The 24,906-nt window shown below is 40.8% G+C and overlaps 1 protein-coding gene and 1 pseudogene across 2 annotated transcripts in view; both read left to right on the top strand.

Moving 5' to 3' along the window:
* Positions 1–24,906, top strand: part of TTC39B (tetratricopeptide repeat domain 39B) — a 126,688-nt gene that overhangs the window by 46,295 nt on the left and 55,487 nt on the right. For both annotated transcript variants that reach the window (XR_010407723.1, XM_064579476.1), the window contains exons 3-4: positions 19,751–19,846; positions 23,543–23,653. Coding sequence is in view for 1 of the 2 variants with exons in the window: in XM_064579476.1 (XP_064435546.1) it covers positions 19,751–19,846; positions 23,543–23,653 (207 nt within the window). In the remaining variant the exon portion in view is untranslated. The remainder of the gene's footprint in view (positions 1–19,750; positions 19,847–23,542; positions 23,654–24,906) is intronic.
* On the top strand, positions 18,149–18,267 carry LOC123850290 (5S ribosomal RNA; annotated as a pseudogene).

Below are 24,906 nucleotides of genomic sequence, written 5' to 3'. Positions count from 1 at the left end.
AGTGGGAGAGGGAGAAGCAGGCTTCCTGCTGAACAGGAAGCCCGATGCAGAGCTCGATCCCGGGACCCTGGGATCATGACCTGAGCCGAAGGCAGACACTTAACGACTGAGCCACCCAGATGCCCCTAAAAACACTTTTTAAAAAAGTAAAAAAGAAAAGAAGACATTTAGTTAAATCTAATGAATATTTAGAAATAAGAGTAACTGTTATCCTTGACTGTTTCCCCATTTTCCCATTTCTGAGATCTACCTCATCAGACCAGGGATAAGGTGAGCTTGCCTGTTTTGTATAGTTTAACAAATGTTTGCCAAACTTGTTCTCTACATGAGGCACTCGGTTAGTTTGAGGGGACAGACTTGACATAGGGAATATGGGTATGGGTGGGGGTCTCCAGGAAGTTTCCAGTCTCCCTCTCGGACATTTATTCTCTGTCCAAATTTTGGTGTTGATGCTAGTCCAGGGCCTGAAGTGTGGAGGGACATGGGTATGGGGATGTATAACCTTACATGGTTCTTAGTAATAAAGAAAAAAAGTTGGAGATTTTGTTTTTTAAATATTAGAAGCAAGTGAAGGTGAGGAATTCTGTATTCTTTGGGTTGAAAAGTATGTTTTAAGCCTGACACCAATAGGAAAAAAGAGTGATAGTTTTGATCAGTAAACCAAGTCAATAGAGAATTGACTGGGAAAATATTTTGAGCATATTTGAAAGAGGGTTAATCCCAAAAGGCAAATCAAGAAAGAGAACACTGATGGAAAAATTGTCCAAGGGATATATGCAAATAACGAAAAAGAAGAAATACAGGTCTTTAAGGGTACTGTATTCATTTCGTATAATTGTTGTAACAAATTACCATAAAATTGGTAGTTTGAAAAATACAAATTTATTCTCTCAGAGTTCTGGAGGTCAGAAGTCTGACATGCTTTTCACTGTCAAAACCAAGGTGTCGCCAGGACTATGCTCCTTTGAGAGATTCTAGGGGAGAATCCATTTTATTGCCTATTCCCAGCCTCTGTGGCTGCATTTCTTGTATTCCTTGGCTCATGGCCCTTCCCCCAACTTCAAAGTCAGCAGCATAGTATTTTCAAATTGCTCTGCTTCCACCATCACAGCATCTTCTTCTTCTTTTTTTTTTTAACAGCTTTTATTTTGATTTTTAAATTTTTTTAGAGAGAGAGAGCATGAGCGACAGGGATTGATGGGGGGAGGGCAGGGGGAGAGGAGAGAGAGAGTCCCAAACAGGCTCCACGCTCAAAGTGGAGCCCGAGGTGGGGCTTGATCTCACCACCGAGAGTTCATGACCTGAGCTGAAACCAAGAGTTGGACGCTTAACCGACTGAGCCACCCAGGCACCCTGGTCACAACATCTGGCTTCTGTGTCAGATATCTCTCTGCCTCCCTCTTAAAAGGATACTTGTGATTGCATTTAGAGCACACTCAGATAATTCAGGATAATCTCTGCATCTCAAGATCCTTAGTTTTATTACACCTGCAAAGTCTCTTTTCTCATATAAGGTAACATTGACAGGTTTTAGGGATTAGGACCTGGACATCTTTGGGGACCGTTATGGAGTTTAACACAGCTAAAAATATCATGTATGGTCGAACAGTACACACATACACACAATTATTTTGTTTGGGATTGGTTATCTGAACATGGTAGGATTTTAGGGTATTTATCATTTCAAAAAAGCCCCTTATATCTTTTTGCATTGCCTAAATTTTTATGGGATATGTTTTACTAATGATCAGAAAAAATAAAGTTAATTTCAACTTGGGAAAGAGAATGTTTTTAAAAAATAGACTTTATTTTTTGAACAGTTTTAGATTTACAGAAAGGTCAAGAGGATAGTACAAAGGGTTTCCATATACCCTACGCCTAGTTTCCCCCATTATTAACATCTTACATTAGTAGCATAATTTATCATAATGAATGAAGCAATGTTAATATGTTATGACCAACTAAAATACATACTTTATTCAGATTTACTTAGTTTTTCCCTAATTGGCTGTGATGGTTCTCAGGCTTTTCTTTCTTTTTGATGACCTTGATAGTTTTGAGGAGTACTAGTCAGACACTTTGTAGGATGCCCTGCATTGGAATTTGTCTGGTGCTTTTCTCATGGTAAGACTGGGGTTATGGGTTTTGGGAAGGGAGACCACAGGGATAAAGTGCCATTATTATCATACCATTTCAAGAATACCTGCTGCCAACATGATTTATCACTATTGATGTTGACCTTGATCACCTGGAATATCTACATAACTTATTTGGATGTGTGGTGTTTTATTTTTTCCTTAGAATGCATCATTATGGTCATGTCAGATTCATGTCAAATTGTCATATTTCTTCCAACATTCTCAAAGGAGTCTTTTAGCCTTTATGAGATTCTGAGCATGGCTAAGTTAATTTTACGTTGAAGATTTCTTTTCTTTTGTTTTTTAGATTTTATTTATTCATTTCAGAGAAAGAGAAAGAGCACAAGTGGGGGGAGGGGCAGAAGGAGAGGGAGAAGCCGACTCCCCGCTGAGCAGGGAGCCCAATGCGGGGCTTGATCCCAGGACCTTGAGATCCTGACCTGAGCCGAAGGCAGAGGCTTAATGACTGAGCCACCCAGGCGCCTTTGTACTGATAATTTTGTAGTTGGGCTTGCCATTCACAAGACCAGGTCTCTTACATATTTCTAAAGTGTCTTATAGTTTTCCTTTGAACTGTAGTACCTATCATATATGCTGTCATTTGCTGAATGTCTGGCTTTCCTGCTGGACTGAGAGCTCCAAGAAGCAGGGACCATGTGTGTTCTGCTCACTACTGTGTCCCCTGTGCCCAGCACACAGTAGGTGCACAACTATATGTTCACTGACTGACACTGCAAATGCTAACTCTTTGGAGCATTTGTAGAAATGGGTCACATGTATGGGTAAATAATCATAACATAAAGCCATGTGGAAAAGGTAGTATACAACATGTAAAATAATAGTATTAAAGAAAACTGTATATATATATACAGTTTCCATATATATGGAGGAAAAAGACTAGAAATAGATATTATAAAATACTAACACTTGTTGTCTCTGGGTTATGAGATTACGGCTGTAATTATTTCTTCTTTGTTTTCCATTTCTCTTCAGGGAGTTTATTATTTTATAATCCGGAAATGTCAGACTACCTTACCCGATACTTAATAATCAGATAAAATGGTGAGCCCCAACATAAAAATGGTTCAGTTCTTTTTTTTTTTTTTTTTTTTTTGACGGAGACACAGCGAGAGAGGGAACACAAGCAGGGGGAGTGGGAGAGGGAGAAGCAGACTTCCCGCTGAGCAGGGAGCCCGATATGGGGCTCAATCCCAGGACCCTGGGATCATGACCTGAGCCGAAGGCAGACGCTTAACGACTGAGCCATCCAGGCGCCCCAAAAATGGTTCAGTTCTAATATGTGGAAGAGCACTTAAGGCAAGACAAGAAAGCTGCAAAGTCACTGACCATCTCTAAGCCTACTTTTTTTTTAGTTTCATCAAAACCAGCTCAAGTATTGTTTATCTAATGTTAAGTTTAAAGTGCCATTTAGAGCTATATTTGGTGGACTGTCATGTCATATGTGTATTTCACTTTGCTAATTTAAATTTAAATTTTGTGCATTTAACCTGTTAGATTAAAAACCTCAGAGAACTTGATTTTCCCTTATTTTAGTGTTTTAAAGAAGTCCCTGGGATATAAAAGTTAACTCTCACCTGGGAATATCTGCCTGTTCTTACATTTTCCTTAAAATGAAAAAGAAGGTTGGCCCTCTTTAGATGGAAACGAATCCTTGGATTGGGTGAAAAATCACTAAGAGACCTTGGAGAATTGCTAAATCCAGGCCATTTGTGTTTGTCTTGCCTGTTTCCCTAGGATAATTAAACAGTGATGGATCAGAATTAGGCTGCAGCAGGGATGGTGGGGGGTGGGGGGAGCGAACTCCCGGCATCCCTTCCCGCAGAAGCGTCAGCCACGGCAATGAGTGTGGCTGCCACTTTAACTGACATGTCTTAAATTCTGCTCTGCGAAGCTCTGGGATGCTGTCCGCAGCCTCGGCAACTTCTCTTCTTATGCCCTTCAATTGAGAGTCTCACTGGCGACCAAGACATAAAACAGAAACCGAGGATTTTTGTTGGCCTTTAAATTGAGGACTGTCTTCTTCTTTCTGTTTGCCTTAAAAAATCTGGTAGAAGAGAGGGAAAGGCATCTCCACAGTGAGCTAGACTCATTCCTCCAAAGTTACAGCTGCTCTAAATCTGTGAGTATGTTGCATTTTTAAAGCTGTTCCTGGGGGTCTGATTGCAACGTTCTGTTTAGATCTGTGAGGATTTAATTTAAGGAAAACCATGAACATTTTAAAAATAGGAGTTGAATCGCATTGGAGACCCACAGGTTTTGTTTGTGGACATTGTCTTTATTCAAGGCTTCATGTCGAGCAGGCCAGGGCTCTCCCCACCCCCCTCCTCCCCTTTTTTGGGCTTCCTGAGGGTGAGGGCTGAGATGGGAGAACATCGAAAATCTTGCTGCTGCAGAGGATGTGGTCTCCTGGGGATGCCATGGCTGGCTGGCTTACTGCTGCTACAAGGTGTGCCTGGGACTGCAGAACAATGGAAGGGGGATGACAGCCCACTGTGCAGTCACTTCGTCCGTCTTATGGCCCTTGCTGGCTTCGTTATAGGGTGTTGTTGTGTTAGGGTGATTAAAACTGTAAGGCAAGATTAAGTACGCTGGCACGTTCTCAGAATAGCTGGGGTTTGTAGTCCTAGACTTTACCTCTCACCGGGAAGCCCTGCATTGGCTTCTCCCCGTGTCTTTGTAGCAGATTACAGGGGGTGGGAATTACTAAAAAGTGACCTTTGCATGACCACCCGTTTTCTAACTGTGCACTTGAATTGGTGCCATTTTTTTCTGATGACGTAGATTCTTTAGCCTAAACATCTGTCCTTAGTCACTGTGTCCTACTTTCCCCCTTTGGAATTCACTGGAGGCTAGAACTGTATCCTTGCTGATTTATTATGGAATCAATTTTGAACATTTTGTTAAGTTTTGGTTCCCATCAAAACCCCCATATGTTCTTGATTTGTCTTGGTTATATGAACAGTCTTATGATTTCAGTGATTCATATCATTTGGTTACGGATCTCATTCCTTTATCTTAAAAATCACATTAGCTAAAGCAATTCCTAAAAGCTGGTTTGTTCAGAGATCAGTAGTCAGAATACTTTTAAACAACAACTAGTATCAGTCATCTTTGTAGCTGTAGAATATATTTGACTGAGGGGGACATATTATATGAGCTTTGTGGGTATCAGTATTTTGGTTGATTTCCTGCAGTGTGAAAGAAATCAAGGATTTTAAAAAAGAAACTCTACCACCCAGAGATCAAACATTTGCTGTTTTTATTTTTAAACATTTTGTTAGACCTAAACGTAGGAACTTTGAATTTAATTAGGAAGGATTCCTAAAAATAGGAAATTCTGCCTTACCTAGACTTGTAAGGAACTTACATGTATTCATTTGTTCATTCAATATAGGTTTATATTTTATATTTGTTGCAAAGCTCTTGCCAGGCTCCCTGGGGGTATGATGCTGAACAAGATATTATATGTGCCCTCATGGAGCAGATATTTTTAGCAGGTGAGGAGAGCATTCAAAACTGCCTCATTATTTCATTACAACTGTGGTAATTTTTCAACTGTGGAAGTGTAGATAGTCTGCGGCCAGACATATACAGAGCATACAGAACCTTGCAACTAATTCTGTCCCAGGTCTTCTGAAGCAACAGATCCTTGGTATACTTGAGCTGGAAAGAGATTGTGAAAATAATTTGGTTAGTTCAACAAGTATGTGACAGGCACTGTATTAAGTGCTGGTTTCAGATCAGTAAATAAGAAATGGTCCCCGCTTTGGAGGAGCTTACAGTCTAGTGGGAGGGGAAGGGAAATTGGTTATGCTAGTATGTCTTAGTATCTTACTGATTCATTAATTCAATAAATATTTACTGAGTGCCTGCTGTGATGTTGGCACTGTTATGGGAACTGTGCTGGGCACCGGGGACGGGGTGGAGAATATGGCAGAGACACCCTGCCGGCTGGAAACTTCGTAAGGGCCACAGTGGAGAAATGATAGGGTGCCATGAGGAATACCCAGGCCAGGCCGAGGACTTCCCTGTCGTTTACTGAGCATCTGCAGTGGGCCAGCCATAGTGGGTATTGTGCCTACATTAATCTTCCCTTCTTCGATCCTGTAAACGACTTAACTATCTCTGTTGTAACAAGCACGTAAACCAAGGTACAGAGAGGTGAAATTGCTGAAGGTCACACGGGAAGTGAGTGGAGGAATTAGAACTTGATCCCAGGTGTGACTTGATTTCCAATCTCTGCCCCTTCTGGTGGTCTCCAGACCTGGTTGCTCACCAGTGACCTGAGTTCCAGAGGGAGAACAGTGTTTATTACAGGCTTCCCTGGTGACTGTGGGCAACTAAGTTTAAGAACCCTTCTTCTGGGGCGCCTGGGTGGCTCAGTCGTTAAGCGTCTGCCTTCGGCTCAGGTCATGATCCCAAGGTCCTGGGATCGAGCCCCACATCGGGCTCCCTGCTCGGCGGGAAGCCTGCTTCTCCCTCTCCCACTCCCCCCTGCTTGTGTTCCCTCTCTCGCTGTGTCTCTCTCTGTCAAATAAATAAATAAAAAATCTTAAAAACAAAACCAAAAAAACCCTCTTCTACTACTCCTTTAGTTTACAGACAGCTAGAGAGCGAGGACAGAGGTCACACGAGTTAAAATGGGGCCAGTAACCAGATTTCCTAGCCGCCGTTTATTTTATTCAAGTGTATTAGAAGATACTAAGAAACCAAAAGCAGAATTAAAAGCAGAGAACAGGGGCACCTGGGTGGCTCAGTTGGTTAAGCGACTGCCTTCGGCTCAGGTCATGATCCTGGAGTCCCGGGATTGAGTCTCGCATCAGGCTCCCTGCTCGGCAGGGAGTCTGCTTCTCCCTCTGACCCTCCTCCCTCTCATGCTCTCTGTCTCTCATTCTCTGTCTCAAATAAATAAATAAAATCTTAAAAAAAAAAAAAGCAGAGAACAGACCCAAACCAACCATCCAAGTAAAACAAAACAAAGCAAAAATAACAGCAAGAGCCTGAACTTGTAAAGGTGTTTGGCTGGACTTGGCTTTGAAGAAGAGTCCCCGGCGGCCTGACCTGCCTTCCCCACAGCCTGATTCAGAAGTCGGCCTGTGCTGCCTGGCGGTTACTTGTGAGTGAACAGTTACGATTTTTGTTGTTGTTGTTGTTTTTTAAACAGAGAAAGTATCTTGGCTTACTTATTTATTTTTTTTTTAAAGCCTGTTTTTTTTTTTTTTTAAAGGTTTTATTTATTTATTCGACAGAGAGAGACACAGCTAGAGAGGGAACACAAGCAGGGGAAGTGGGAGAGGGAGAAGCAGGCTTCCCGCTGAGCAGGGACCCCCGATGCGGGGCTCGATCCCAGGACCTTGGGATCATGACCTGAGCCGAAGGCAGTCGCCCAACGACTGAGCCACCCAGGTGCCCCGTATCTTGGCTTATTAATAGTCATTCAGGCACTTAGAATTTATTGGGGGATGCAGATAGGAAACTCTGTTGTTAGTAAAAAAAAAAAGGACACTGTCATTGGGATGTAGCGGGATAAATGCGGTGGTGTGGAGAAGGTCGGGGTTCTGTGGGAGCAAAGATGAGGGATGCCTCACCCAACCTGGGGTGGTGGGCAGGAGTCTGGGCAGAGGCTGACCTGAGATGGCTTTCTGAAAGAGATGATGTCTGAATTGAGGCAGATACTGCTAGATACGGGATATGATCAATCGGGTATAGCAGGAGCGTTTATTAAGTACAAAGGCCCTGAGATATGAGAGACCATTGTAGGAGAGGCCAAACTTTCTCTTCTACCCTCTTAAATGTATTTCCTGGGCCCTGCAAATTAAATGGACAAAAGACAGATTAGCAGGAGGGAAAAAAAAAAGTTTAATGGCATACACACACGGGAGTTCACCAAAAAATGTACCTTAAGGAGGTGGTTAGAATTTGGGGCTTATATACTTTTTTTTTTTTTTTTTAAGAGAGGGAGAGAGGAGGGGCAGAGGGGGAATCTTAATCAGGCTCCACACCCAGCATAGAGCCGGACACGGGGCTCAATCTCACAATCCTGAGATCATGACCTGAACCAAAATCAAGAGTTGGCCACTTAACTGACTGAGCCACCCAGGCGCCCTGTTTGTGTACTATCCTAACGACGTATGATGAAGTGTGGAGAAGAGGCTAGGCCAAAGAAGGGGTTTTAGGCTTCTGGATGAGCATTAAATTGTAGGAAGATGACTAGGAAATGTGTGGTAAGTAAGGAGTGTTGAGTAAGATTTGTTACGTAGATAAGAGTCCTCTCAGGTGGTAAGATTTATCCCTGAAGTAATTCTCTTCCTTGCGTGGGAAAGGGAAACACCTTTACAAAAGGAAATTTAGGCCCTGCTTTTAGGCCAGGATGGGGAGGGTGAGAGCTAATTGCTTCAGCTCAAAAGAGTCTTTATGTCAAAGTGACATCTTTCGGGGTGACGTACTCTGATCCCCTTCACCATGTTCCCTTCAGGGTTTAACAAGAAGCTTGGGAGTCCTGCAGGTCTAGTGAGGATAGGCTGGTCAGAGGGGGACATGTCACGGGTGTCTTGCCAAGGAGCTGTGGCTAGGGCGGTGAGAGACCCCTGGAGTGTTTTCATTGTGCGGATTGCATGAGCTTGTGTTTAGACAGGATGACCTGGACACAGTGGGGAGGCTGGGGTGGCGGGTGGGGAAGAGTGCGCCTCAATCCTGTATGATACCTCACTCCTGGTTCTAATACTCTGCCCAAAGTTATTGATCATTTAGGGCTTAATGGACTTTATGGCATAAGCTGAGAATTTAACATATGTACCTATGTATGCACATATATACACACAAAGAGATAAATATCAATCAGTGTTTGTATAGAAAATATGTTTGATTTCCAATGCAGTGACAGACTTCTCATTTGATTAGTAGAAAGCTTGAGGCCTGTCATGAAGTAGGAGATTTTGAGGTCCTCTGTGGTTTCCTTTTTTGCTGTGTCATCCATTAAAGATTTTCATATCTTAGTGAGGAAGAAATGAACTAGAATCTTTAAAAAATGTCTATTTCAGCCCCAGTACCCATTGTGAGTCTTTGTATTTTCAATGAAAACTGTGCTAATTGGTCCCTCCTATTTTATAATTTTTTTTTTTTTAAGATTTTATTTATTTGCGAGAGAGAGAATGAGAGACAGAGAGCATGAGAGGGGGGAGGGTCAGAGGGAGAAGCAGACTCCCAGCTGAGCAGGGAGCCTGATGTGGGACTCGATCCCGGGACTCCAGGATCATGACCTAAGCCGAAGGTAGTCGCTTAACCAACTGAGCCACCCAGGTGCCCGGTCCCTCCTATTTTATAGATGAGGAAAATGAGGTGCCCCTTGAAAAGCTGTTGTATTGTGTCCCTTAGCCATAGATGGATTGGGGTATAGACAGCCCTCTCCTCATTTTATTTATTTATTTTTTTAATAAAGCCACAATATACTCCTGCATACATGTGTCATGAAAAATGATTTTTTTTCGGGGGGGGCCTTATACCCAGAGATCTTCCTAACATTTTGCACTTGCTTTCCACTTAAAAAAAAAAAGATTTCATTTATATATTTACTAGAGAGAGAGAGAGTGGTGGGGGGGGGAGAAGCAGAGGGAGAGGGACAAGCAGACTTCACGAGAGCACGAAGACCCCCTACGGGGCTTGATTCCATGACTCTGAGATCATGACCTGAGCTGAAATCAAGAGTCAGACGCCCAACTGACTGAGCCACCCAGGGACCCCATGCTTTCCACTTTTTTTTTTTTTTAATGATTTTTATTTGTTTATTTGACAGAGAGAGACACAGCGAGAGAGGGAACACAAGCAGCGGGAGAGGGAGAGGGAGAAGCAGGCTTCCCGCGGAGCAGGGAGCCCGATGCGGGGCTGGATCCCAGGACCCCAAGATCATGACCTGAGCCGAAGGCAGACGCTTAACGACTGAGCCACCCAGGCGCCCCTGCTTTCCACTTTTTAACACCACATTTACACTGACGTATTTGGCTCAGTTTTTAAGTAATCTCTACATCCAGTGTGGGGCTGGAATTTACAAGATTATGTGGTATTGGTTTGACAGGAACTTTATGCATGGTTTACTTTTCTTTTGATATTTCATCAGTCCATGGGTGTGGAAAGTCTTTAGTGACCATTCAAGTAGTATGAATGGATTTCTTTGGTGATTGTTTTTGTATTGGTGGGTTATAGCATATCTTATTTCACGCCCTTATAGATGACTCTATTTTAGAAAGTGGGGAAGTATGGGAACAAGACTCAGATTTCTCTTGTGCTTTGGGATTATATAGTCATTGTCTTCCTGGGTACTGGGTGGGGCAGAATTTGAACCTTTCTGTGATACCGCAAACAGAATCCTAATACATAGGACTCATATGTGCCATCCCCTCCTTAATGTTAGTTTAGGTGATTTTTTTTGTTTGTTTTTTAAAGCAATAGCATCCCTGTATACCAAAACCATTTTGTGTGCCTGCTTGATAGCACAAGCTGATTATAACATATTCACGGGTATTTTCCATCTACATACATGATATAAAATGTAAGGTATTGAGAATGTATTTGGCACAGGGTGCTAATATAGAATTAATACAAATGTCATTTCTTCATCAAAAACTCATTGAGTATCTCTGTGCTAAGACAGAGAATTCCTGTCCGTAAAAAGCTCATCATCTACCTCCCACAACTGAAAGTAAAGCAATAATCATACTATGATGAGTTTTAAATTATAACCAAAGAACCCAGAGAAGAAACACATTATGTAGCCTGAAAAAAGAAATGACTTCTAGGTAGCCTTTATTTTTTTCTCTCCTTCATGGATTGTGAGCCAAATGAAAGGAAAACTTTTTTCCAACACTGCTTTTTAAAAATTTCTCTTTTGGCTACTCTTTGTTGTAGTTTGTAATGTTTGAGAAGAAATGATAAGCCCCTTCCTCCCCGCCCCCCACTGAAAACCTGCCTTTACTCTGCATCTTGAAAATACCTGCATTCCTCCTTTGAGGGACAGACTGAAACCGGCCAAGTGCTGCCTAAGTAGCCCCCACCCCCGGGGCTGCAGGAAACACCCAGCTGCCGAGAAGCAGGAACGCAGTGTTCTGTCGAATGGGAAGTTCTTGGCCCCGATCACTTAACTCTTTTAACAACATCAGCACCGCATTTATGTGGTATTTCAGCCCCAAAAGTGATTTTACAAAATGGAGCGCATTTCCTCCTTATAACTTCCGTGCAGGGTAGACGGGGCAGGTATTGTTAGCCCTCCTCTGGCTCTTTGTCTTACGCCTTTTTTTTTTGCTCCCAGTTTCTTTTTATTGTGGTAAGATACACCTAACATAACTCTACAGTCTTCGCCACTTTTCATTGTACAGGTCACTGGTGTGCAGAACATTCCCACTGTTGTGTCACCCTCACCGCTGTCCATCCACCGAACTCTTTCATCTGGGAAAGCAGAAACTCTGAACTCATTAGGCAATAACTTCCCATGGCCCTCTCTCCCCAGCCCCTGGCCACCACCTCTCTGCTCTCTATGCTTTGTAGCCCTTCTCTGTTTTTACACATGAGGACACTGAGATCCCGAGCGGTGAGCGAAGGGTCCAGCGTGTCGCTGTTTGCAAGTGACCGGCACACCGGGGACAGAAACCCGGCAGGGTGATTGGTAGACTAGGTACCAGCTTTCTGTTAGAAATAAGAAAACCCTCCAATAGGGAAGGGATTTTTTTTTTTTTTAATTAAAAAACCAGCAAAATGAAATAGGAGCTGCCTATGTATCTCTTGCCAATCTGACATTCCATTGTTGTTTGTTTGAAATACTGTGAAGGAGTACCGTTTGCTTTGCTTAAGGAAAGAGTTTGAAAAGATACAGGCCCTGGTTTTAGTTTCCAGCTCTGTCTGATTTGCTCTGTCTGCGGGCAAGAGACACAGCATCTGTTGGGGCAGTTTTTTTTTTTTTTTTTCCCTGAAGAAACAGTCCTGCTGTCTGTTTTCTTAGTGAGTAGGGTCTGAGGCATGTTTTATATTTTACATGAAAATGAACTTCTGTAATTTTCAACTGTTCTTGCTTTGCTCTGGAACTCTCATCCCCAATGAGGACAGAAGAGAACATTAAGTTGTCAGTAAAAGATCCCATCATCTGTTCACATTTCAAATAGTCTCTTTTAGAGTGACGCAGGTTTTCTTGGGGGGAGTGGGAGAGGTAAGTGCCCAGTCAAGTAAAAATTTAAACTCTGCATCAGGCCTATATTTTCCTTCTCAAATGCTCCCCCTGTCCCTCTCTCCCAGTAGTACCTGGGTGCGGGAAGAAGTTCCATGGAGATAGAGCCCTACTCTGGGAATCGCCCTCTGGTTGACAGCCCCATCTACTTGTTTTTGATTAACTTCTGTCGTCACTGTCTCTGTCACCAAAGCTCCTGAGATGGCTGGATCTGTTGGTATGCCCATGACCCCAAGGGTTTGGCATTCCCCACTGGCATTGGCTGGTCCATGGGTGCCGGAGGTCCATGGCCACTCTCATATGCCTTTTGCTCCAGGGTCATCCAAGTTGTCTTTTAAAAACACCTTATTTTGCAATAATTTCAAACTGAGAAAAAGAGTATGAGGATAAGAGAACTTTTGCATATCGCTAATCCATTTTTAACATTTTGCCACATTTGTTTTATTATTCTTTCTCTGTATGCACATTATTTTATGTCTTTCTGAGTCATTTGGAAGTAGGATGCAGTCCAGAGAAGGTGGTCTAGAAGGGGGCATTGGAATCTTCCTCAAGTGAGCAAGGGAAGGAGTATTTGTTCTTTCCTTTTATCTGCTTTCCTCCAACTCTCTTTTTTCCTGAGTTAAGCTTTTCCACTCTCTTGAACTCTTCCTTCTGCTGAACTAGCTTTGAGTCCTTTCTATCCCTGGCTGTTGGCTCCTAGTTGCATTTCCAATTGTTAGTGCTCTTAGAACAGTGTGGTTCTCAGGCCAGGTGCGTTGTTGGGAGCAGATGGGAGTACTGCTGACTTCCACTCGCTCCTTTATCTGTTTATTCAGGCAATCAGGGTCTCCACATGTGTGGCAGGTCTGCCTGGGGACACTTGGCAGACAGCTTGATGACATGCATGCAAGCTTTGGGTTGAACTTTTTTTTTTTTTTTAAGATTCATTTATTTATTTTAGCGGGAGAGAGAGCGAGAGCAAGCATGTGCGCACTAGGGGGCAGGGGGAGAGGCAGAGGGAGAGGGAGAGAGACTCCTCAAGCAGACTCCCCGCTGAGTGTGGAGTCCTAAAGGGCCTTGATCCCAGGACCCTGAGATGATGACCTGAGCCGGTCAAGATTTGGACGCTCAACCAACTGAGCCACACAGGTGCCCCTAGTTGGACTTTTGATCTAGATTTAGGAACTTATAAGCAGGATAAAAAAAGATGTGACTTGTGGCTGAGTCAGTCAAGCATCTGCCCTCGTCTCAGGTCATGATCCTAGGGTCCTGGGATCGAGCCCCACATTGGGTTCCCTGCTCAGCGGGGAGTCTGCTTCTCCCTCTCCCCCTGCCTCCCCTTCCCCAGCTTATGCTCTCTCTCGCTCTCTTTCTCAAATAAATAAATTACAATCTTAAAAAAAAGAAGATGTGACTTAGCAACATGGTGGTAAAAAGTTGTAAGTTACTTAAAATCTATAATTTATTCTCAGATATCATCTTTGAGATCATGAACTGTATGACTTTATGTATCTGACACCTGATATAGCACCTGCAATGTGGTGCTCTAGATGTTTGTGAGTGAAAATTAAACTTTAATTGACTAAATTGAACCCTTTCATTTGGTGCATTACTTTTTTAGACTGAGGTACATTCCCTGCTACCTTTTCTAGCTTTATATATTTGTTTATGCTGAGTTAGTTCCCTTGTTTTTTATCTTAATCCCAATTTCTAATAAAAATGTAAAGTGAGGGTAAAAGGAAGTACCTTTCCAGTGAATCCATCTACTTTAACGGACCTTCACTTTCCATCTCTCATATAAGCATATAGCTCTTTGATGTGCACACGGGCCCCGTGTACTGCATTTTTCAGATCCGCCAAAGATGGAAATGGGGCTAGTATCGGGAACCCATGATTGTGTCTACTGATTTCAGCCTGTGAGAGCCAGTTCCTTTCAATAAAGGAATAAACCCATTTTTAGCAAATAGGTAGATACCTTAAAAATCAGGTATATATCATAAGTGTATATATAAGATAACAAGTTTGAAAACAATTTAGGAATATATTATTACAGGTATTTTAAGTTCAAAATGTAAAATAGCTCGGAAGTGTGTTGTCAGTGTAGGAAACAGAAAAGATAAAATTAGAAAAACTGCAACATTGAAGTACTGACTTTTTCAAAGTAGTGAAAATTTGGAAGAGTTCAGTAAGGTCTAAAATTACATTAGAAACACATTGGGCAGTGATGTGTTCTAACTTCCCCACATGGAAAGGACTAAAAATAATACACTGTTCCTGCATTTTTTCCAGAGAACTATTGTAAGCTGTGTGTGATAGTAGAGGGGGTGATCAGAGCGTGTTTCCTTAAATTAATATTTGAATGTCCCCTTCATGAATTTGAACTTAAATTGCTCAAAATATATACTTTTCCCCCAATTATTAAAAATAGTGCATGATCATTTTCAAAACTTCGAAAAAACATCGAAAGGCACAAAGAATATAAAAATCACCCAAGCCCTACAGATAATATGAAAGGAAGTTTACAGTTTTTTTTTTTAAAGATTTTATTTATTTATTTGAGAGAGAGAGAATGAGAGAGAGCACATGAGAGGGAGGAGGGTCAGAGGGAGAAGCAGACCCCCCGCCGAGCAGGGAGCCCGATGTGGGACTCGATCCAGGGACTCCAGGATCACGACCTGCGCCGAAGGCAGTCGCCCAACCAACTGAGCCACCCAGGCACCCCGGAAGTTTACAGTTTTGATTGTAATAAGCCTAAGCATGGACTATTTAGGGGCAGGTTAGGTAGTTTTTAAATTCATTAGTATCTGACTTAATAGAATAATTATATCCTTTGTTGGTCCTTGTCCTTGGTTTTTTCCAGCTTTGTAGATCCTTCCTATAAAGGAACAGGACTTGAGTGGAGAGAAAATGGTGGCATTCCTTTGCTTTGATTCTGTAGCACCAGTGACAGGCTGGGGTTGAGGTTGGCAGTGCAGTGTCTTTGGGGGTACCTGTTGTTTTCTGGGCCGTTTTTGCTTTACCAGCTGCAGCAGCCACACCTCCCCTCTTCTTTGATCACAGGCTGTGAGAATGGCTATTTGAAGGAATCATCCATTGTAATGTGGAAACCTGGTTGTGGTGTCCACTGGAGTCTTGTGTTTATAACTCCAGTGGACACCATCTAGACTGTAGATTATATAAATGGTTCCTCCTGGAGCATAACAATTGGCCTGTTTACTTTCATTCCTTTTCTCCCCAAAAGAGAGATATTAACTTTGATGAAAAAGCTTAAAGGATCCTAAGTGTCTTTTTATTAATTTTTGAAATTTCATTTCATTTTTTCCTTCTTTTTAAAATGGGCTAGCGGAGCGCCTGGGTGGCTCAGTTGGTTAAGTGTCTGCCTTTGGCTCAGGTCATGATCTCAGGGTTCTGGGATTAAGCCCAGCATCAGGCTCCCTGCTCAGTGGGGAAGTCTGCTTCTCCCTCCCACTCTGCCTCTGTGCTCTTTCTCTCTCAAACAAATAAATAAAATCTTAAAAAAAAAAAAATGGGCTAGCCTTGTGGCACCTGGGTAGCTCAGTTGGTTAAGTATCCCAGAGTCCTGGGATCAAGCCCCATGTCAGGCTCCCTGATCAGTGCAGAATTTGCTTCTCCCTCTCCCTCTGCCCCTCCCTCACTCATGCACGCACATGCTCTCTCTCAAATAAATAAGTAAAATCTTTAAAAAAAATGGGTTAGCTTTTATTTCATTGTTCAGGAACATAGCACGTTGTGTTGGATTTATTGGGGAAATTAAATTTGAATTGATTCTGCTAATTATGATTTGAATTAGAGGAAAAAGTATTAAAAGATAACTGTAAGCTTTTCATTTGAAAATAGTTTTACTTAGTGATTAAAAATTAGAGCAGTATGAAACTCAATAATAAAAAGACAAATAGCCCATTTAAAAAATGGCCAAAGAACCTAATAGACATTTCTCCAACGAAGGTATACAAATGGCCCTTAAGTACCTAAACAGATGCTCAACATCATTAGACATTAGGCAAATGCAGGTCAACACCACAAGGAGATACCATCACTCCCACTAAGATGGACAATAATAAGCATTGGTCAAGATTTGGAGAAATTGGAATGCTCCTACATTGCTGGTAAGAATGTAAAATCACATAGTCACTTGGAAAAATGTCTGGTAGTTTTTTGAAATGTCAAATATAAACTTACCATATGATTCAGCAATTATCTTCCTAGGTATATGCCCAAGAAAAATGAAATATATTTCTACACAAGAACTTGTACATGAATGTTAATAGCAGCATTATTCAAAATACCTAAAAAGTGGGGGGCACCTGGGTGGCTTAGTTGGTTGTGTGCCCGACTCTTGATTTTGGTTCAGGTTATGATCTCAGGTCATGGAATTGAGCCCCGCATCCGGCTCTGTGCTTGGCAGGGAGTCTGCTTGACATTCTTTCTCTCTCCCTCTGCCCCTGCCCCCACTCTTGCACACAAGTGCTCTCTCTCCCTCTCTCTCTCAAATAAATAAATCTTTAAAAAAAATACCCCCAAAGTGGAAATAACACATATATCCATCAACTAATAAAATGATAAACAAAATGTGCTCTATCCAGACACTGGAATATTATTTGGCAATAAAAAGGAATGAAGTACTGCTACATCATCAACATGTATCTTGAAGACGTTATGCTAAGTGAAAAAGCAAGTCACGGAAGACCATATATTGTATAAGTCCATTAATATGAAATGTCCAGGCTAGAGAAAATCTGTAGATACTGAAAGCAGATTAGTGGTTGCCTAAAACTAGAGGTGGAGGGGGAAATGCAGAGTGAGTGCTAATGGATAGATGCAGTGTTTGTTTTGGATGACAAAATTTTGTAAAGTCAGACTGTGATGATAGGAGCACCTGGGTGGCTCAGTTAGGCATCTGACTCTTGGTTACCGCTCATGATCTCAGGGTTGGTGGATCAAGCCGGTGTTCAGCAGGGAGTCTGCTTGAGATACTCTCCCTCTTTCTCCTCCGTGCTCCTCCCCCAACTCTGTCTCTCAAATAAATAAATAAATAAAATCTTAGATTGTGGTGATAGTTGAACACCTCTAAGAATAGACCAAAAGCCCCTGATTGTATACTTTAAATGGGTGAATTGTATGGTCTGTGAATTATAGCTCAATAAAGCTGTTTAAAAACTTAAAAAAAAAAAAAAGCATAAAATCATGGCAAAGGAAGGACAGGGGCACCTGGGTGGCTCAGTTGGTTGAGTGACTGCCTTTGGCTCAGGTCATGATCCTGGAGTCCCGGGATCGAGTCCCACATCGGGCTCCCTGCTTAGTAGGGAGTCTGCTTCTCCCTCTGACCCTCACCCCTCTCATTCTTTCTCTCTCTGTCATTCTCTCTCTCTCAAAAATAAATAAAATTAAAAAAAAAGGACAAATTTTCCAACATAATTGAAAATATTGAAATACGATGTATTGTTTTTCTTATCCTCTATTAACCCAATAACAGTATTTTTCACTAGCCAGAAATCCATTCCTTCTAACTTATGAATATAACATCTAGGTTATGCTCAGGAGTAGAACAGTCAAGTTATTCTGTTCAGTTAAATTTTTAATAATTGTGCTTACTTTGGTGGTATAGATTCTAAAACTGAAGCAGTCTAAGGAGCATTTAGCATGGAGGGTATCTGAACCTCAGTGCAGTGTTCCATATATTAGAAACATTTATTGAAGGAAATAAGATAAGACCTGAATAAATGTGTGTATAGATGTGAAAATGTAGTATTGTAGAGATAGTGTTAAAAAACAAAAGTCAGTCTACGGCCATATCACCCTGAACGCGCCCCATCTCTTCTGATCTCGGAAGCTAAGCAGGGTCAGGCCTGGTTAGTCCTTGAATGGGAGACCGCCTGGGAATACCAGGTACTGTAGGCTAAAAAATCCAAAACAAAACAAAACAAAAAACAAAATTCAACCTAGTAAATTTGAAGATCTAATTGGCTTTATTAAACAATTCATGAATTGGGCAGCATCCCATCTAACAAGTAGAGAGGAGCTCTGAGGAGTTGTACAAAATGGAAGGATTTTATAGGGAGAAGGGTGGGTCAAGAAAGTTGTTAGCAAAAGGAAAGGATTGTTCCAGGCAAGGTTGCTTTCCCTTCAGGAGGAAGAGTAGCAGGTCTTACCATGCAGATTACCTCATCTTCCTTTGGGGAATGGAAAGGGCCCCTGTGGCCACTCATTGCAGACTCGTTGGCCCAGATAAGGAAAATTCCTGACTGACTGGGTAAGACTACTTTTCTGGGGGAGGTTGAAACTAGAATCAGATTAGTTATTAAACCCCAGTTTGGGACTCGCCTAGGAGACACCATTTCCTTTTTTTTTTTTCCATTTTATTTTCATTCTAGCTGCTCAGTGGCTGGAGCTGCTGGGTTCCTGGTATTAAAAAGATGCCAACAGAGGTAGCTGTGTCTCGCCCAGGGGCCAGGCCCACTCTGAATACACGCCCCCAAATAAGGGGCAGGTAACAAATTATGTTAGAGTAACTATGATAAAGCAACTCAATTTGTCGAGAAGAAAAGATTCAGGATAAATTAAACATATAATGGGGGAAACTAGAATATGTCACCCCATGATTTCACCTAAAAATAATTTTGAGCTGAAGGCAATCAAGAAGCAGTAAACACTGGAAAAGCTCCCCCTTTCCTGCCTAAAGGCCAGAAACAAATTCTCCTTTTACTGGAGAAAGACATTTGTATCAGCTTAGACAATCTGCAAACCTTTTTAAAGTAACCCTTGTCTTCCTAGTTACTTATTCTTCATTTACTATTCCAAGCCCCAACCCCTTTGTCTTGCCAATTCTTCACAAATATAAAAGCTTCCCTCTTCTTTGGGGTCTTTGTTCTCTTGTGAAGACTCCCATGTACAGGACGAATTCAGTAAAATTTATATGCTTTTCTCCTGTTAATCTGTCTTTGTCCATTTTATTTTCAGGCCCAGCCAGGGACTCTAAGAGGGTCAAGGAAAACTTTTTCCTTCCTTACAATAATATTCCATTTTAATAAAGTATAGAAATACATGTATAGATTTACTTGGGAAAAGATCTGGGAGGATATTTATATACAGGATACAATGTTGTCTTTGGGTGGAGAGCTGTGGGGGTGATTTAATTTCTTTTTTTGTGTACTAGAATAAACAAAATCAGTTTACTTTATTGGTGCTGTATTTCAGAAATGTTCACCATGTAACAGTACATAGATTTTTGTTATTTGATTTATAAAATTGATTAGACATGGGGGTGAGATGTACTTAATAATTGAAGGGCTTATGTTGTATACTTGAATTTATGTGGACTTTTCCTGTAAGACAAAGAAATAAAAACCTCATTCTGCTTTTTTTTTTTTTTTTTTATTAATAGGTTTTCTCGCACAGATATGGCAACAAGCAGCCGTCCCTTTGCATCCTTTGATACAAAACGGGCCTCTGGACGGCTCGGATCGTCTAATGTGAGCAGGTCAGGAATAGGGTGCAAGTGTTTTCGGGACAACAGGGGAGAGCAGTCCAACCCTTTGGTGAATTGGAATGTTGATGTTAAAACAGGGCTTTGTATTTTACTGACTGGCGAAATAAGCAGGTGTAGTGTCCATTTTACAAATTAGGGAAGGAGAGACAGAGCTGCTAAGGGACATGTGAATGTGTGGCGCTGTTACATAAAAAGAAAACTAAATTCAACATTTGGGGCACAACTCATTGGAGTCTTTTTTATCTTAAAATTTTTTATATCATTGATTTCATTTATAAAATAATATAACCACATTGCCAAGCATCCACCATAAATATGACTTCTTAAACTGTATTCATTCTCGTCTTTTTCCTGGGCATGTGCTTTTATCTGTTATGGATGCAGCCATAGGGTTTTCACTGAATGTTGTAATATGATTATTTTTCTACTTACATTCTTCTTGTAACCTTGGCTTAAGAGCATTTTAAGAAACATTGATTGTAGAAAATTCAGGAAATATAGAAAAGCACAAAGGAGAGATAAAAATGTATATTACCATCACTGTAACTTTGTGTGTGTGTGTGTGTGTATCCTTTCTTTTTCTCTTCATATATAGAGCAAGTCTTTTTTTTTTATTATTGATTGGGATCACATTCGATATACTATTTAGTAACCTGCTTTTTAAAAATTTTATTATTATTTTTTGCCCTGCCCCTCCACCTTATTTTTTGTGCCTGTTTTTAAAAGTTAATGTATCATGACATTTTTCCTTTCCATTAATATTTTTGGTAATATCACATTTGCTAAGTAATATTCCTTTCCTGCCCATCCTAGAATTAATATAATGAGTTCTTTTCGAACATGTATGTTGTTCCTTTATCAGAGATTAAAGGCAACTCTGTGAAAGCTATGTTTTAGTACCATGAGAAAGGGCTTTTTATCTATCCTTATAGGGTTATTAAACTTTAAGTTATATGGCAGATCTGTAGCATTTGAGATTTTGCATTTGAAATTTCAGCTACTTTTAAGTGTGTTTATAACACTCATGAATTTGGCAGTTTGCCTTAGGACTCAGCTCTCACAGTACAACAAAGGGGTGCAATAATTTGAGGATCGATGACTGGAGATGAAGCTGAAAATAACTCCTAAGGATTTTAAGGCATTTATTTTTCACATTACGATTTCATTCCATATGTCACTGCTTATGGAAATCTGAGCTTTCTTTAGAAATATGAGTCTCTCCCTCAGGGTTAACCTCTAACTCATCTGATAGTTTCCTAAGTAACTACTGCATCAACATTTATAGATCTTCTTAGATTTACAGTGGGCTTACATCCCCAATGAGCCCATCGTGAATTGAAAATGCCTTTAATAGCCCTAACCTATTGAACATCATAGCTTAGCCTCACCTACCTTAAATGTGCTCAGAACACTTAACATTAGCCTGCAGTTGGGCAAAATCATCAGAACCCATTTCTGGTAGAAAAGTAACTGAAGTGGGATTTTGTTTTCATGTTTGAAGGAATGAATTTGGAGAGGTTGGGGGCATGGAAATTCGACTTTAAGCTCTTTTAAATAAATCATCATACTGCTCATTTACTTACTGAAATATTTTCCTATTAAAAGTTGTTACACAGGGGCGCCTGGGTGGTTTAGTTGGTTAAGCATCCGACTCTTGATCTTAGCTCAGGTCTTGATCTCAGGGTCCTGAGTTCAAGCCCTTTGTCAGGCTCCATGCTGGGCATGGAGCTTATTTTTTAAAAAAATAAAAAGTTACACAAAACATTTTGTAGAAGGCTCTAATTTTATTTTATTTTATTATTATTAATTAGTTTGTTTATTTTGGTGGGTGGGAAGGGCAGAGGCAGAGGGAGAGCGAGAATCTTAAGCAGGCTCCGTGCCCGACACAGGGCTCGATCTCACAACTCTGAGATCATGACCTGAGCTGAAATCAAGTTAGTCACCTTGAGGGCCCTAATTTTAAAGAGCAAAATTTCCATCAGTCATAAATAACAGATAAGTTTTAATAAAGGGTAAAATCATAGTGATTATACAGATGTAAAAATAAACACATTTTAAAGATTTTATTTAACTCATTAATCAGTGAGGGAACTAGGCAGATTTTATAATTGATTCAAAGGAGAAATTGAAATAGCACAAATTTATATGGAGTAAAAGAATGTTGAAATTAATGTCCAAAGTCAGTAAAACTAGCTTCTTGTACAGTGAAGGAGGTAATTGAACCTCTACTAGTCAGGGATAGAATTTGCATATCTATAGACAATTATTTTGCATCACTATCAGTTAAAATTTACAGAGTTGCAATTCAACACTAAAAATACAAAACCGATTAAAAAATGGGTGGAGGACCTGAATAGACATGCAGATGGCCAACAGACACATGAAAAGATGCTCAACCTCACTAATCATTGGAGAAATGCAAATCAAAACCACAGTGAGATACCAATTATATCTGTCAGAATGCCTAAAAAAAAAAAAAAAAGCCATAACAAATGTTGGCCAGGATGTGGAGAAAAGGGAGCCCTCGTGCATTATTGGTGGGAATGTAAACTGGTGCGGCTGCTGTGGAAAACCGTATGGAAGTTCCTCAAAAAGGTAAACATAGAAATACCATATGATCCATTTTCACTACTGGGTATTTACCCAAAGAAAACGAAAACACTAATTCAAAAAGATAGATGCACCACGGGTTTATTGCACATTATTTACAATAGCCAAGATACTGAACATACGGACAGCCAAGTGTCCAGCCGTAGATACATGGACAAGGAAGATGTGGTGTATGTGTACAATGGAATATCACTCAGCTGTAAAAAAGAATGATACCTTGCCATTTGCAATAGCATGGATGGACCTAGAGGGTATAATGTTAAGTGAAATAAGTCAGACTGAGAAAGACAAATACCATGTGATTTCACTTACGTGTGGAGTCTAAAAAACAAAACAAATGGATAAACAAACAAAATGCAGAATCAGACCCATAAATATGGAAAACAAACTGATGGTTGCTAGAGGGAAGGGGGGGTGGGTGGATGGGCAAAATGGGTGAAGGAGAGTGGGAGATACAGGCTTCCACTTAGGTAATAAGTCGTGGGAATAAAAAGCACAGCATAGGGAATATAGTCCGTGATATTAGAAAAGCATTGTATGGTGACAGATGGTAGCTACATTTGTGGCGAGAATAGCGTAACTATAGAAAAGTTGAATCACTGTTGTACACCTAAACTTACGAAACATTGTGTGTCCACTATACTCTAATTTAAAAAGAGAACACCGTAGAGTTGCAAGTCAGTTCCCTAGAATCAAAAAGCAATCCGAAGGGGTCTCTTCTACAGTATAGAGAATCATGCATAGTTTTCCGCTGACGCACATTTTCTCCCCCTACATGATCAAACTAAAACGCAATAACTTTCCCTCTCCTGTGAGTAAAGGTAGTTCCCATGCTTGTGGTCTTTGTACCTGCTATGAGCCTTGTTTGTCAGTTTCTTCCATCCTCACAACAGCTTCATGAAGTAGGTAGTGGTGGTGTTCCCATTTTACAGATGAGCAAGTCAGGCTTCAGAAAGTTAAAGACATTGCTACTAAGTGGTAGCTTTCTGTCTCCAAAGTGTACGTAAACACACACGTGCAGCAACGTGCTAATAGTAAAAGCTATAGAAATTCTGTGTATTTTTTCTTGGTCTTTAGGTCAACATCAAACAAGGTGGATCTCAAGTGTGGCCTAGAAGAATGTGCGGTGGCATTGAACTTATTTCTAAGTAACAAATTTACAGATGCCTTAGAATTGCTTCGACCGTGGTAATTAACTGTATTTCTTTCAGATAAAATATATTTTTTTCAGATGTTTCTGATGATTCTTTCTTTGATGTCATGATTGTCAGTTAATTTATCTGCATTTCCGCCTGAATATTTCTAAACTAATTTGGTTGAGACCCTCTAATTTGGTTGGTCAGTTTTAATATCCAGTTAAGAAATCTGTCTTTTCAAATTTAATCAGTAGAAAGTTTCTGATTCTTTCTCATATTTTAATTTCTATTTGTGTTCAAATACTGTCATTGTATGTAGTTTTGTAGAGCTTCCTTTTGCTTTTTTCAGGGAAATGTTTTTTTTTTATAAAGATTTTATTTATTTATTTGAGAGAGAGAATGAGACAGAGAGAGAGCATGAGAGGGGGGAGGATCAGAGGGAGAAGCAGACTCCCTGCTGAGCAGGGAGTCCGATGTGGGACTCGATCCCGGGACTCCGGGATCATGACCTGAGCCGAAGGCAGTCGCTTAACCAACTGAGCCACCCAGGTGCCCCCAGTGAAATGTTTTTATGGATATGCCTCTAAAGCTTAAATATCATTGGAAAAAGTTTCCTTTGAAATGGGGTAAAAAGAACTAGACTATGCTAATCTCAAATGTTAAAAAGAAATTTAAAATAATAAAAAATGTTCTTAGGACTCCCTATTTATGTGATAAACAAGTTAAGCAGTTTAATTTCAGCTAATAATTACCTGTTCGTTTTTCAAATGTGGCAGCAACACCCGGGCCCAGCCCTGATACCAGCGTCACCTTGACCACAGTCCGCAGCTCTACAGTGTGCCTGGAGCTTGACAGGAATAATCTTACGTTGTGCCTTCAAACACAGTCACTTGCTTGGGTGAAGCTTAGACCTTATATAACAGTTTTTTAGAAGGTTACTTGGGCACAATAGTGGGAATCTTATTTCTTTGGTCAGTAGGGGATGTGATTTTGATCATAGACTTTCAGTCTTACTACACTCATGGTGGTGAGCATTGCATAATGTATAGAATTGCTGAATCACTATGTCATACACCCGAAATGTATGTCAACTGCACACCACAATTAAAAAAAAATTACATTACCTCCTGAGAAGCTGCTGTGGTAATTCTATTTTGATGTAGCGGAGTTGTGGTCAATGAGTATTTCAGAGGTTAGGAACAGATGGTAAAATAGATGGTACAGTGCACAGCTGAAGGAAATTGTTCAGCGTTGTCTTCAGCACTTGTCTGCCCTGCCTGTCTCCTGCCTCATTTCCCTCCGTCC

This window comes from Mirounga angustirostris, unplaced genomic scaffold (genome assembly GCF_029215605.1).
Source record: "Mirounga angustirostris isolate CCGP_5_RB_7025 unplaced genomic scaffold, mMirAng1.0.hap1 SCAF_15, whole genome shotgun sequence".
Taxonomy (NCBI): domain Eukaryota; kingdom Metazoa; phylum Chordata; class Mammalia; order Carnivora; family Phocidae; genus Mirounga; species Mirounga angustirostris.
The sequence above is the reverse complement of the archived record's forward strand: the minus strand, read 5'-3'. Positions and strand labels throughout refer to the sequence as shown.